Source organism: Achroia grisella, unplaced genomic scaffold (genome assembly GCF_030625045.1).
Source record: "Achroia grisella isolate CSIRO2021 unplaced genomic scaffold, CSIRO_AGI_Agris_v1 utg1575, whole genome shotgun sequence".
Classification (NCBI taxonomy): Eukaryota; Metazoa; Arthropoda; class Insecta; order Lepidoptera; family Pyralidae; genus Achroia; species Achroia grisella.
Window position 1 is genome coordinate 295,361 of NW_026712657.1, and position 16,479 is coordinate 311,839.

Here is a 16,479-nt window from a genome sequence, read left to right on the forward strand (position 1 = left end):
GTTAAAGATAATGACGGCACACTAAGCGCGCCAAACAAACGCGATTGAAACTATTTATAATAATAATATATTTTAAAAGTTATACAAAGTATTTATTATTTAATTTAAATTTATGTTATACAGTAATGGATTAAATGCCACTATAGATTAAAAAAAAACATATATATGCATTATTAACTTGTCGGTATGATGTTAAACAGTTAATTAACTTAGTAACACTATATAAAGTATTTTAAGTACTATTGATCTCTGTAAACATTATGTCATGACCTAATAAGCACTGTTATTCTATTATCAGTTCGTAGATAGTGGAGCTGTCTGTTTTTGAACAAAGTTATAAAACAATATAATTCAATATATACCATGTTTAAAATAAAGACATTTGTACTTTGTACATTCGGAATATAATATACAATAAATAAGAGATATATAATAAGATTATCGTTATAATTCATTATTTTTATTTAATTAAAATTTCTTATAAGTATTTACTAACGTATAAAACTTAATGCATGACTGAAGTTTTAAATGAGAAAAGAGAGAGAGAGGAAGATGATAACAGCCAATATAGTATGAACTGAAAGAGGATCAAAGTAATTGAAAAATATAATTAGCAAATATTTATTAATTTGATGATTTTTAATTTAGTTTTTCGTACAACACATTCAGAAGTTACAAATACGTATAAATAAATTAATGTTACTAAGTTGACTCTAGCTTTATCGTCATCTATCAAACGTATCTCAACCCGTCTATATTGTTCGTGCTATATTTTAGTTTAAAAAAATCAAAAAGTCAGTTTCATATTATGATCACATATATTCACATAGTATAAAACAAAGACTCTTGGTGTCTATATGCTTAGATCTTTTAAACTACGTAATGCAATATTACGTAGTTTAAAAGAGAGGAATATTTAATGTATAATGCATGTATATGTATGTACGAAGCCGAGACAAGTAATTGAATTGTTTTATATGGATTATATTATACGTGGATTATTTTGAACAGGATTCATTCCACGATTCCATAGAAAATAAGTGTGATATAATCGGGGTAGGTATATTTCGAGAATAGGTTGCTTACGCCAGATTACCTTTCAAGTTGAGCGTGTCATTCGGCAGGTTGGTGCCCTCCCACGCCGGGGTCAACTTCACGGGCTCATTGCGGAGGAATGGCGCCTTCTCGCCCTCCAAGTCCCACCCTGTTGATAAAAAATAACATTTAAATTACAGATTTATTTAAATAAACAAATAAACTTAAATAAAATAAATAAATAAACTAAACTGGTCGTCCAATGGTCGAAATCAAACATTATAATAATTTAAATTATAAGTTTGAACATTATTGAGATTATATTGTCAAGTTTTTTATTGATAAATGATTTATTGCATAATTAAAATATAAATATTACAATTCTAAACTCCTCTATATAAACTATAAGTGTGCGAAATTTCATACACCCCCTTCAAAGTTTTTCCTTCACGTATTAATTATATTTTGGAAATCGGAATTATACTATAGATTTCGAAATCTTATTTCTTTGCGTGGTTAGTGGATTTGGTTGTGGGTAAATAACACTGTCCTTACACGGCAAATAGTTTAGTATGTACCTACACACATCTGGTTGTCATGTACCTATGATTAGTTGTAAAGATTATACTAAGTCAAAACCAGGTACAATACTCATAAAATTAAACATTTGCACCAAGAAAGAAAGTGGTAATCTGAACATACATTTTGAACGTTTCGTACGAAACTGATTAAGCGACCGCGCAATTTGTATAAAGGTCTTTTTTAATTTGCTTCTACTTAAAGAGATTGATTTAGGTTCATTATCATTATCACTGGCTTTAAACTTGTTCCACTCTTTAGATCTCGTCATCTGCCTTATCCCATCCATTTGCCGTCTGCGTAATATATTTTTCTCTTCCATTCATCCCTGTTACACCCTCTACAACTAATTCTGTATTAATTGTAATAAAACTACGCAGTTTATCACTAATTATATCTTAGCCATTATTTATACTTTGTCTTTGTTTATACATATATGTATATAGTATAAACAAAGATGAAATACAGATGACCAATATTTAAGGCTATATAAGTAATATTTGTCCTGGATAAATATTTTAACAGTTGCCTTTACTAGTACAAACAGACATTCGTCTAATAAACTTACTGCTTTTGCTGTTAGTGACGGGTTTCGTTTTCTTTGAATTACTATTTAGTTCAATTTTTGTCAGTCATACACAGAGATAACATGACAGATTATTTTAGTGTTGTAGGAATGTCGAAGCCATAAAAATATGATATTATAGGATATGAAAAAACTTTGTACATATTCTATAGTATCATAGTTTTTACAATCTGCCTCTAGTAAATAATTTACGACAAATCGGTAAAATTAAATTATTATTTGATTCGATTTGTCGTAATATATTTGTCTAAACAATATATAAATTAACTATTATTTGTCAATCTTGCTATTTGACAGTTTGTATTTACGCAACATCTTAAAATATAATGCAGAACAAAATTTATTTAAAAGAGCAACACACAAGTTTTTTTGTTAAAGTCGGCTTTTTAATGAGTGGTAGATTAAAAAATAATAACTATTCAAAAACGCTTAGGCATCAAGATTGTTTCTATTTCTAATACTTTGTTACCTGACCACACAAAATAAACTAGTACCTAAATATTGTATTTATACAATATCAATAGGTATAACATGTACGTAATACAACTTCAAACAAAAATAATTGGGATTTGTGAAATTGCCAGTCTCGTAGTTACCTTTTGAAGTCACGAATAAAAGAATACCAAGAAAGTTTCTTAGAAGTTACCAAAGCGAAATTTTTACATTTACTAGGCCACGAAGTGGGTTCTTCGACACAAGAGCACTTGTAATATATTTTTTTAGCCAATATCTCGCTAGGGCTACACTACACAGTACACCGTGGCAAACACAATTTCTAACAACAATGGAAATGTTATCAACTTTTGCCATAAACTTCTTATTTTTATTGCTTTATAAATTGGCACAATCGTGTACTAATTACTTTTCTAAATATTTTCAAGAGATATTCAACCAGGAGAAGGCACACCTTTTACCTTTATTTTTTATGTGTGATATGCAATATGTTTGATTATTATTTTCTTTTCCTTAAAATAATGTATCAGTCTGTTTTTTAGTTTAATAAATTGCAAGAAGTTATTTTTTTTATATGTTTAGTAAATATCTTCTATTACTAAACGCACTCAATATTTCGGCGATTCCCCAAGAAATCTATACTACAATGTCTTAATTTTGTCAATGGCGATATGTCTTCTTACATCGAGTCTAGTATTACATTTACTTAATGTGAAACAAATGAGTATATCATTATTTTACTAATTGCCACAGTCGAGTACATAAATATACTATCTAATTAGGCTACTCGCTGTAATTATGAAATGTGTTTTGAATATTTTGTAAGTCAAATACAGCACCCCTTCATAATGTTGAGTGGGTCCTCAATATGACAGGATATCAGCCCATTTTAATACGGCGAATACAATCAATGGACAATACAAATACTTTACGAACATGAAGCACTTAAAGATATTTGTCGAACTATCAAATCAACAGATTATGGAGATGAATAAACGTCAGATTATTATAGGCTATAAAATAATGTTGTTTAAATAATATAGTTTTATAGAAATTTTGACTGTGGGGTACAGTCGAAAAATATAAAAACTAAAATACCAACTACGAAACCAATAGATAGAATACTACTTATTCAATATACGAGATTAACTTTTGGGAAAATTCCAAGTAAAATACAAAGCATCAAAACTTTATCTAAGTATCAATAATATGTTATTTTATTTAAATTTTACATATTACATTCTACATGTCCTTTTAGATTCAAACAACAACTACTAAAGTAACAGTAAATCACTAGGTATCATATATAGTACCCATACTACCGTACTAATATTATAAACAAGAAAATGTTTTTGTCTGTTTATTATCTTTGTATGAGTAAATTTTGAGGTTGAACACTAACGAATTTATTGAAAGATATTGTACAACGAGGATGTACGTAAGCGCGTCTTTCAACTTCTATGTACCAAATAATTGTTACAAATAAATATGATTATAAAAGTCACAAGTCCCAGGTCAAGGCGAGTTTGAACTAATAAATATAAGAATCACTAACAATGTGTACTCGATGTTCCATTAAATGAAACCCAATAATAAAACGTGCAATATTGAAAAACCTAAGAAACAAATTAATGACGACCTCGGTGGTTGAATGGTGAGGTTCTTCCGGTTCAGTATTCCTCTTTACTTTAAAATGTGGCCAAGAATTAAATTTTCATTTGGACGTTGTTACGAATCTTTCCATAGTCGATTTCATTCATCAAGAAGTAGAAATAGTCTAAAATTAATGACAACTATTTACTGGATTTTTTATGACATTATCGAATTGTATATTTGACTTTTTTTTTTACTTTAATTCACAAACCGTTAAGACCGTTTTAAGGAATGCCTTTTAATACCAATTTCGCTTTGAAGATAGAGTTTGAATGTGAATTTGAAGCTTGTCTTAAAATAAGCATAGCTTTTAAGCCAAAATTATATATTTGAGTTGTGCCTTTAGTTCTTCGCTTTGGTTCCTTACAAAACGTGTCCTGCTTTACAGTGCGGTATATTTCGTGGGATTGTGTGGAACTATACAAACTGCTTATACAAACATAGACTAGTTACATTAAAGTAGGTGCAAATGAGGCCTACATTTAGGACACATTAGACTTCTACCATTTCTAAAATGAAGGAAGGACGAAGTGGAGACGACGACAGAGGTATAATTAAATACCACTACCCGAATTAGCAACAAGCGTGGCGTTATGTATATACAATTGACGTATGTTGTATCTGATAGTCACTATATACTTGATCTCAAGAACAATAAGAATCAGCAACTAAAACGAGTATCGATTTGTATAAATAAAAACAATACAGTAGAAACCGGATATAATAAAATTGAAGAGTCGTTATAAGTAGTATATATAATTATTATATTGATTCAGTCGGAATCCTGCCATTTAGGCGTAATAACCGGTACATCTTTATAACCAAAGTTATTATCGGTTTCTACTGTACTTGCAAACGAACTTCGGCTGCCTAGATAGACGCACATACACTAAATATAATAATATAACATACACACAAAAATGTTAATACTCACATGTCTCTGCTTTCGACTGTATACTTCTAAACGTACCGTAATTATATTTAATTACTATTCTATCTTTATTAATTCCCATTTTCATTCAAATTACAATTAGTTCTTTAAATTTAAACAAATAGAATTTACACTGTATGTCCGTATGACAATGACATTGCTCCACCCTGTAATACGATATCTACATGGTCCTGCGTTAACCACGAGGTTCATGCATTAACACCCAAACAAATATACAGGCTGTTAATTTGGTATCTATATTTTAAAATTTGTTTCACAAAAGTATTTTCATATTATTACTTCTTTGTTTATTCTTTGTTAACGTAATTTGACAAAAGAATATAAAGTTTAATAAAATATATTATTACAAATTGTCTGAATAGTATGGAATTAAAGAGCGAATAAGCCCCTCCAATTAAAAAAAATAATCATGAATATAAACGAAATTAGCGAAAATACCACTGCAGATGCATGACAAATACCCGAATACATCATTTCACAGGATTGAAAACTTATAAATTAAGATATTGGCTTACAGTTTACACCTTACATCCCCGAAAGATACTAAAGAATCCCATCTAATAATTATGATAAGAATTTAAAAAAAAATTGAAGATTGATAATTTTAAACACCATTTGTATAAAAGTAATAAACAAATGGCTGCATTTGTTTTATGTATTTAGCTGTGTTACATTCAAATTTATAATCACATATAGTCTATTGTTTATCACTATGTATAGATAATGTATTATAAAAAAAAACTTTAACCTTTAAATAAAACGAGTAAACATTTTTTTCAATAGATGCAGTGGCTGCAGAGGTTTCTATTCAAATAACGTGATGAATAGGTACGTACATATTAAAGGATAAAATAATTAATAATAAAGTAACAAAAAATATAAGATATTGTAGATGTAATTAGAAAAGAACGAATAGTGATATTACCGAATATAGTGAATATTCTGCTAGGATTTCGGCGGAAGACTCGGAGACGCACATTACAGAAAGATATTTCATATAAAAATATCCAATATTATACTGTGTTTTTTTTTTCATGATTTGGCCACGAATGTTTGGCTTCTATTCGGTATTCAGCCGAATACCAAATAGAAGGCGAATATTCGTGACCGTAACTATAAAGGTTGCAACGTTGACATTCCATCTTTGAGGTTATACAACAGAAGCCTGTTATGTTGATGTAATAATGGCGTTCATACTCCTGTAATCTGACACATAGGAATTTGTAATAGATAACAATAGGTTCATATGTAGATATACCCAACAACTACATGATATGAGCCGCCCCTCTGTATAAACGAGTTTTATTTAACATTGTGCTCGATATACAATTCTAGTTACTTAATCAACAAATATGTATTTGGTGATATTCTTGAAACTAAATGATTAGTTAAGGCAAATATTTACCATATACTGAGTACAGTTACATACATATAATTAAGATAATATATGTCATAATTCCATACATTATTATTTTCAATAGAATCCATTAAGTTATTTATTTATAGTATACATATTTATTCTTAGAGTGAGGATACTCTACTACTACCACCACATCTACAAATTAGCACCTTACAGAAATACATATAAACTTTATTCAAATAAGCATAAAAAATCTCTTGGCATTAGTCGCTGAGTTCATTCTAAATATACATAATACATATATTTATTTATTGTAAATAACTCAATAAAAATTAAAAATTTTGGTACTGCCGGAAATAAAATACAATACATGATTTGATATTGGCATAAAATATTATATGACACTACAAAAAGGAAACAAAGATATTAAACAGTTGCACTAAAGCAAACAAATTATTTGATTCAATTCGTTGGTTGAACCCTTTCAGAATAATGAGGATATAATATCTTAAGGATATAATTATCGTAATATAAGAGGGTAATAATATCTTAAAAACTGTTGACCCACCCCATCATTTTGCCATCTTATTAACCTACGTGGCAATCAATAGAAAAACTGCTTCCAAATTATATTTTATTGAAACAAAAGACATTCTGCCAATTAATTAATAAACTATCATAATCTGCAAATGGTATTCTGAATAAGCTAAAAATTAAAGGTATTTGTTTAGCGTTTTCTTCTCTTTTATTGAAGTACAAGGTATTTTTAAGTCACCTTTTACAACGTCTTCATAGGTGAAAAGTAATAGTGATACATCGTGTATAATGTATTAATTATATTGCTACTACTGTATTAGTATGTCTATCTAGTATCTTATGACAGGACCTAGTAGAGTCTAAAATTCCGCTTTGTATATATATATATATATATATATATATATATATATATATATATATATATATATATAGAGCTATTTATGTATATTTGAAATAAGTGTCAACATAAGTATCAACCCCATCAACAATCCTTATGTCGATGTTATTGACAATTTGGACTGCCAAATAGTCCATCATGAAATTAAGTATCCATCAAAAACATCCCATACTGAATTAATGGAGCTATGTTGTATTTCAAAACCGACATGATTCACGTTTACCAATTCATTTTGATCATGTATAACTTCATAGCATTTGCATAATACAATAATGTATTTTGTATACTATATATACAACATAATAAACCTAAGTTGTAATTGCGATACAAACGATAGAATACAATGATGCATCGCTCGATTCAATAACATCTGCTCATTTACAAGCGCTGATAAATCATTCGCTATGTACATATACAGTTAACGATAAAATAAACGATAGATTACTTATGTTGCCGTTATAGTCAGACTATTTATTTATAACAAATTGTAACTCTTTAAACAAAATATTTATTAAATAAATATCAATTCTAAATTGAGATATTACATTAACAAATATACGGGACTAAAACGTAGACTGGATATTAATGGAAGATTGTAAACTAGTATGAGGATGAGTCAGGTACCAACTAATACGTCATAAGTGGTAACAACTAATAAGTGATAAACTTATAATGTGGCATCAAGAATTCAATTTCTATTCCTGTCACGGGAGTATTAAATATCGACAAGTAACACGTTCTGGTATTTAATTCATTCATTATTATTCATTTGCTAACCATAGACGTATGGATGTATTCCTATCTTATGTGTAGATGTACAAGAACTAATCTAAACATAAGCTTAAAATAAAAATATTAGTAGTTTGCTGCTAACTTCCAGTTTGTCATCGGATATTAGCTTCTGATCTGGATTTTTTTGTTAGAAATCAAAGTAACCCAAACCGAGTTTAACCACAACGACTTCCTTGCATTTTGAAGTCCGATTCCAAACAACCAAATTCAAAACAGGAACCAAATTTCTATAAAAAAAATATTACTACTATTATAAGATAGGCACCGGCAGGTGTTTGCCAACTGTTACCAATGCAATAAACAAACTCCATACGTTCCGTCGATCTTGTTTCAATACACTTTGATAGCGTTTAATCGTACTTATACCATCTCTGTATATTTAACATTTACGGCGAATTTGTTAAACAAACAAAGTTTTGGTGTTTACCAAAGTCGAACGAATTGTAGGTTTACCGCCTACTCAATCACTGCATATGTCATGTGTACATATTAATCCACATTAGTTTATTCTAGTCAAGTTTAAGATGAACTTTCCACATCATCAGTCCACATTTATGCTAAAGTACCTAGCCGTCCGCACACACCACTATCCGTACCTCAAAATCATCATTCTCTTCAAACAAATAGAGGAAACATTGAACTTAATGATATTATTGACAATATGATATTCTAACCAGTGTATTTCAAATTAGAATGAAATATAAAATATTAACTTTTATATATATTATGGTTGAATCATTTTTGATACCTACTGCGTGATTCGTGGATACTCCATTTCAAACATAAATATCTATCTGACTATTGGTGGAATATAAAAACTCGGAACCTAGTCTTAGATTTTCTATAACCAGTACTTTACGTTTATATGCCAAATACATATTTTCAAACGTGATAATGTGTAAGTAGATGTAAAACAAAGGAATGATGAACAAAACCATATCTAAAAGAGATATTATTGCACTGCATACCGCAGTAATGACTTCCTTACTTGTTTATCTCTAAACTTTAATTGTGAAGGAAACATTGTGTATGTATTTTTTATCTTTTCTTTATTATTAACTAGCCATAATATCTGAATTAAGATAAAGCATTGTTTGCATTAGCTTTTCTGGTAATAAACGATATTTTTTACCTAGGATTTACTTTTTGGAACAACATAACATTTTAATGTGTCTTTTTATATTTATATTGTATATACTAATATTGTAAATGTAATGCTAAAGAATTTGTTTGTTACCGTTTTACAACTATAGGGCTAAACTTATCGCGATGAAATTTGACATGAAGATAAGACCTAGTATGGACATCTTTTAACCGAAAAAACCGGTTCGAAGTCGCTATTCTTTGTTACTAATGAATATATGGAACTGAAAATATCTCATACTATATTGCATTATATAAAATAGTACCCATCCATATACTAAAATTATAATGTAGTGGTAGGTCACGACACTGACTGACTCGCTCGTCATCGCCGGAATTACATTCTACTATCGTAAACTCACGGTAGTAAACATATAGTCTGTCATTACTGAGTCGATACTACTGGAGCTTTAAAGCATAAATTACATATAGATTCCTTTCATACAGGAGATGTTGCAGGAACACGGATATTTGACGATTCGTACCTTAAAGGGACACTTTGAAAGTTTGAAAAAATTGGCATAAAATCACATTACTGTAGCGAAGTTCGATATTCATTGATCAAAGTTTAGAATCGATCTCATTCAATCAATTGATCAATTGATGTTATCAAATACATCAACGTATCGATGTTAAGTCTACGGATTCATCGACAATAAAAGGTCATTCGTAAAATAACATCACATAGAACCAGATATTTGAGGTCTAAAAGAAAGAACATTCGAAATGCAAAATGACAGGAAATCAGATAGGCCAAGGGGAACATCGATGTTTGTCATTCGATATTTATCATGCATCAATACTTATAGACAGATTGATATGGACGATTAATTAGTTGAATAGTGCAAGAAATAGACAAAAGCTCCATTTTTGTTAGAGTTTGCTTATAATAAATCTGCATAAAATTACGTTTAGGTAAGATACAGCAACTTATTCTACTTTGAAAAGATTTGTATCCTTTAAATTACAATATACAATACTGTATTGTATGGAAACAAGCATGATAGAATATAACAGATACATTACTTGTGTATAAATTATAATAAAATAATGTATAACTAGAATCGCCCGAATAATTTAAGCAATTTTCTTAAAAACAATCTATTCTGTAAAAATTTTAAATATTTTTTATAGTAAATATTAACATGAATTCATATTCTTGGAAGAGCAAATAAAAATAACAGGAAATCCAGGTAAGGAGTTTGATTGCGATACCACTATGGTATTATCTGTGGTTATACCAAATTATGAGGTACTACAACTACCTACTCGGAGTCGTGGTATAAATTGAAATTTATCGTTCCCCAAGGATTACGTTATCTATATACGCATACTACGTTTATTCAGTATTTATACAACATGGACGTTTGTCATGAAAGCATACCTTATTTCCAACCTCAAAGAGACAATAATATACCACTAAATTCTGTAACGATGCCACAGTTTTGCTTTTGCAACATTATAATATACAATGTGTACGGTATTCGCAGTAGGTAATATATTATAAGAAATACTAGTAAATATTGAGTTATGATTCGATTTCAAAACGATTCTGACAACTAACATCAATCGTCAAATAATCCATGTATACTAATATCATAAAGAGGTAGAGTTTTAAATGTTCGAGATACTATACTACTCATTCGATTTTGAAGACCATAGGGTATATAACATAGGTCAACAGGAGCTAAACTGCAATGCAAGAACGGAGAAATTTGAAGCAGAAATTGCATGGGTCAGCTAACATTATAATAAAAACTAAAATACATTATCACTTTCAAGTAAAAATAATAGAAATTACACTTTTTGTTACATACTAAGTTTTCCATTGTCAATACGTACGACAATAAGCCGTTTTTTTATGATTCCAATTACACCAAACAAAATAGGTACATAGTCTATTATTGCTATGATTCATCACGCTGATCATATTAAATGGTCAATTGTGTTACACTTCGTTTATACAGGTCAGATGAACACTAGTGTAATTTGAGACTGAGCTCTCCATACTACCTGGTTGCATATAAAGAGAGGGTCATGGATGGTGGTCAGTTGTGACATATAAACGGTGCTAACATTTTTGCTGATTATGTGCATGTAATATTTCTCTCTTCAAGTTCATAGAGTCCATCTTTGCACACAATCAGAGTACTCCCGTGCATGTTGGCGACTTATTTCTTAATTATTTATCTTTCATGAGACGTCCTTTCCACATGCCTGAACCAATGTAACATACCCTTTCTTATTTTTATACCAACATTTCACATCACAAATACTAATCGTGATAATATTTATATTCCATTTACACGGCAATATATTCTGTTGATTGCAGAAAGAAGCATCAAAATCGCTTTTATTTTGGGGCAAAGATAACGTACACAAAAAGATATAATCGTATTGTGGATGTGTACTCCTTTTTCGAACTCTTCTAATGCTATTGGCCGCAGTTGGCCGTTACAGTTTCTCCGGAAGAAAATGGGGGCAAATGCGATCTAAACCCGCATAAGGGCTTATGGTTCGACTGAAGGCGACGGAAAACGGTTGCCTACCTAATTTTTGAAGTAGTTATAAATTATTATTTTCAAACTATTAATAACGATGGGAAACTATAATATCGATAAAAAAACTATTTTATATCAAGGGAGACCAAATTGCATTAGATTAACATTGTTTCGCAGCTATTGGCTACACCTCTAAAGTTACAGATTTAGATGTATATTTTTGAGTCTATCAGGGATAATCTTTGTTTTATATTATCATTGCGTTGTGTAGACGAAGTTTTATAATAAAACTGGTATAAAATTATTTAGATACATTCCAAATTTCTTCTGTAATTAAAGTGCGTATTCACTACTCACCTTACTAATTTCTTTTTTTATTTTGTAAATGTATTAAATTTCTATAAACGATGTGATATTCACAACGCATCTTTTATAAATATTATCGCTTTAATACATTTTTCCATTGTTTTAGCAGACAGAACCTTGACCTTGTGGGCAGATAGTTGATAATATTCTTTATTTTTTATTGATAATAAAAGAGATTTCATATGCTAACATATCCAATACATAATTATTCATATTTCCAGTGTCGCACTACGAAATAACTGCTTATGTAGATATTTACAATAACGATTAATTTAAGTTCCTTACCTCGGTGCCCATGCGGCATAAGGACAGCATTCTTGTGGTCCGGGCGCAAGAGGCTCTCAGCCTCCGCTCCGCCCTGTTGTGACATCTCCATTGCTGCTCACAGGTCCACCACTTATATCATAATCCTGATACAGACATCTGTGTGCACGTGCTAAATAAGGATTGCAGCATCTGTCGACAATTAACATTTTTTTTAATGGAATGTCTAACGAGCTGTCTGCCATGCGACGGAAAGTAGTTACCATCGTACATAGACATGAAGGAACGCCAGGAACAAGACGTCATTATGTGTCGCCTGTGGCACAAGATATTATCTGTGTACCCACCCTATAACATTTCACTGCCATAACTCACAAAGACCAAGCACGCAGATGATCTAGATACGCGGTAGCGTGTCAAGCCGAGTTTCAAGTAAACTGGCAAGCAGCACCGTGTGTATATTTACACGAACAATTTGGAGCCACTTTTGACTTCCTCATAACTCAAAAACTCTTTCACACAAACCTGTCAAATTTGGTTCATATATTGAGACTTGCGAGATAAATATGTGTTCCAAATTTCATAAACATATCTCAAACGGTTATTTAATATTAATGTCCAAAAATCGTCATTTTTATATGATCAACTATGATCAAAATTATAACCCACTTCCAGATGAAGGAAGTTCAAATTTGGCATGCAGATAGGTAACAACAATTAGGTGAATATAAAGGAAAAAATGGAACTGGTAAATTGTTATCATTTTACTACAATTTTTCACTTTAATTGATTCTATTTCAACTTATACTGGATTTATACTAAAATTCTATGAAAACGTCGATAGCGACCAATTGACATTGATCCCTGGCGAAATATCTCATCTTGTAAAAAGTAATATTGTATGAAAACGTCGATCATTACCAATTTACGTTGACCCCTTCACATCAGTGTCGATAACTAGCAAACTTCAAATATTGCATTGAGCGGTAAACACTAGTTGCTATAATTTAGATTCTGTCTAAAATATACTCGTACTTATAACTAGGAGTATAGTCGAATTTCGTATTTATTATGTTATTAACTGAGATTTGGTATTAATTATTGTTTCAATATTTAGCGCACATCGATAGGTAAAATCATTATTTTTATAAATAATTATTAAATAATAGGCATTTCGGTATAGGGCGCCGTGTGGGAGCGGTGCGATAAAACTCAATGTTTTGTTTCTCGATATCTAACCTATAAGGTTGCGATTTATGCTACGAAATTCATAGCTTTCTTAAATTATACTTATATATTATTATTACATTATTTTAGTAAATGTGTAGTTTAAACCAAAAATTAATAACAATTTTAGTATAGTTATAAGTAGGAATGTATAGTTAACTCGAGAATGAGAACTCATAGGTAACAAATTGTTTTCTTGAGAATTCAATAGATAACAGTCAATTTGTTACATAATCGTCTTTATGAACTATAACGTGTCAATACGAAGTTTCAGATATTAAATAATGTATATGTTGAAAGAGAACAATTCCGTATTTGCCTAACATATGCTATTACTATTCACAAATCACAAGGCCTTAGTTTTGGCAGTCCTCTTCTCAACATAGGCTCCTCTATATTTAATAAAGGGCAGGTTTACGTTGGACTCTCCAGAGTTAAAACCTTAGATGGAGTACGTCTTAACAATTTAGATCCAAGTAAAGAGAGCTCTATTGTAGAGTACAACCATCTGTGGACGTTATACCGCCCCGATTTGCCCAAAAATTCCTGATACTGAATTGGCATTGCACTTGAACATTTAAAAGTTACAAGAAAATATAGAAAATAACACAAAAAAAAGACAATTATACCCCGTAAATATACGAAAATACAGTTATAAAAATAATTTGGTATTAATTTAGTTATAAATAAGTACCTCGTATAATTTATGTACAAAAAGTAATGATATCCCATCAAAAACATAAATGTGAAATGATAGCCGAGTTTAATATTATGATATATGCCTTGATTGTTGACTTCTACGAAAAAAGAGATGAGGTCTAAATGCAAGTTCAATGGTCTGTCCTGAAATGTATTTATAACAATATAAAATATCATTTCCTTATAACGATAATATACTGTTAAGGTCTAACTTGGCTAGTTTTTATATACGAAATATACTGTAGCCTTCGCAAGTTCTAAACATGTTACTTGTCGGTTCCTATTTTAATATTAGTAGTAACTAGAAATCGAAAGTAATAATTGGTATATGAGAACTGGCCAAGTTAGAACTTAGGCTACAGTATATTATCCTAAGTTATAAGAAGAAATGATATTTTATATTGTTATAAATACATTTCAGGACAGAGCACCCATTTAGATCTCATCTCTTTTGTCTAAACCCAACAATCCATATATCATAATATTAAACTCGGCTATCATTTCACATTTATGTTTTTGATGGGATATTATACAAAGTCTACATCGGTAAATTAAAGTACTTACATATTTTTAAACTGTACTTAAAGCTAGTAGTAAATTAATTGTAATATTATATAATTGTATGAAGATAAATTTCTATTTTAAGGAAAGTGTTACATATGAATGTTATAAGAGCAGAGAAAAGACGGCCGAAAAAGAGATTGATGGACTGAGTGAAAGATAATTTGGTAAGAATGGGAGTAAATAACGAGATGACTGCGAGCAGGGTTGAATGGTAGACAAAAATATATTATGCCGACCGCAAATAAATGGGATAAGGAAGAAGATGATGAGATATTTATTTGTGTGTTCATATTATTTAAAGAAGAGTGGCGAGGCATGTCCTTGTAGGTATGTGTTTGAAACAACTTTGATGTAATTCTACAATAGTTTAATACGAACTCGAGAGACGACACTGTGGATGTCATCAAATCTGATTACAAATTTGTGAACATATAGTCTACGTAATATTAAGAAAGGAACATTGCTTTTGTAATTGGCTGAAAAAAAGAAAAATAAATGCCAACTGCGATTTCGCCCACGTTTGAATGTCACAGCATCGGCATGACTCAATAATTTTGCGTGTTCAGTTGTGATTCACCAGTGACCTTGTGAAGTTCGTACAAATTATGAACTAGTACGTCTAAACCCCATCCCCCGCCTCTTTTCTCTATATGTAAAAAAATTGCGATAGGTTCTTTATTGGTATATAGTAGAAGTCTTTCTTTCTTCTACTATACCAACATTGAGCCTTAGTAAAAATTAAGTAGTTTTTAGAATAGGTAGTATTCGATTGGCGCGGAAAGCAGTTTTTAGAATCGGTAGTGTACAAAGGGCACAGAATTTGTGTAAAATTAATTCAGTGAACAGTAACTTTACATTTCCCGAAATTATGAATTCGCGCCAAAATGATTAATATATCATATTCGAACTCTTCAATAAAAGATTTCTTGTTTTACAAATATCCAGCTAACGTACGCTGTATACGTCTATTGTGATTGTGATACATTAAATGTATGACAATAACATCATTACATAATATAACATATTTCTTGTAACTCTGTGGTGATAAGAACATATCACACAATATAAATAAAAGAGGTGAAGCTAGAGTTAGGTTCGTATACTGAGGTTCCGAACAAATGAAATCATATTTTTCTTTTATTTGTTATAAATTGATTAAATATGAGATAATTTGATTACGTAAGGTGTGTTTCAGAAGCTTCGGAAATAACACTTTCGTAATTACAGTTATTCCATAACGATCAATAACTATAATGGTAATAAATAATACAAAAACAGTTTTGGATTTTGAGAAAATCACTCAATCGAAAAAAAAAAGTTTTTGGTATACAATATCTGAAACTATTCCAAATTTCGTATCAGTATTTTTTT

At 30.2% G+C, this 16,479-nt stretch overlaps 1 protein-coding gene across 1 annotated transcript in view; it reads right to left on the reverse strand.

Moving 5' to 3' along the window:
* Positions 1-16,479, reverse strand: part of LOC131841208 (equilibrative nucleoside transporter 1) — a 30,245-nt gene that overhangs the window by 10,205 nt on the left and 3,561 nt on the right. Inside the window, exons 2-3 of the mRNA XM_059189484.1 lie at positions 12,640-12,810; positions 1,097-1,204 (exon numbers count right to left, since the gene is read on the reverse strand). Of these exons, the coding sequence (XP_059045467.1) occupies positions 1,097-1,204; positions 12,640-12,730 (199 nt within the window). The 5' untranslated portion in view covers positions 12,731-12,810. The remainder of the gene's footprint in view (positions 1-1,096; positions 1,205-12,639; positions 12,811-16,479) is intronic.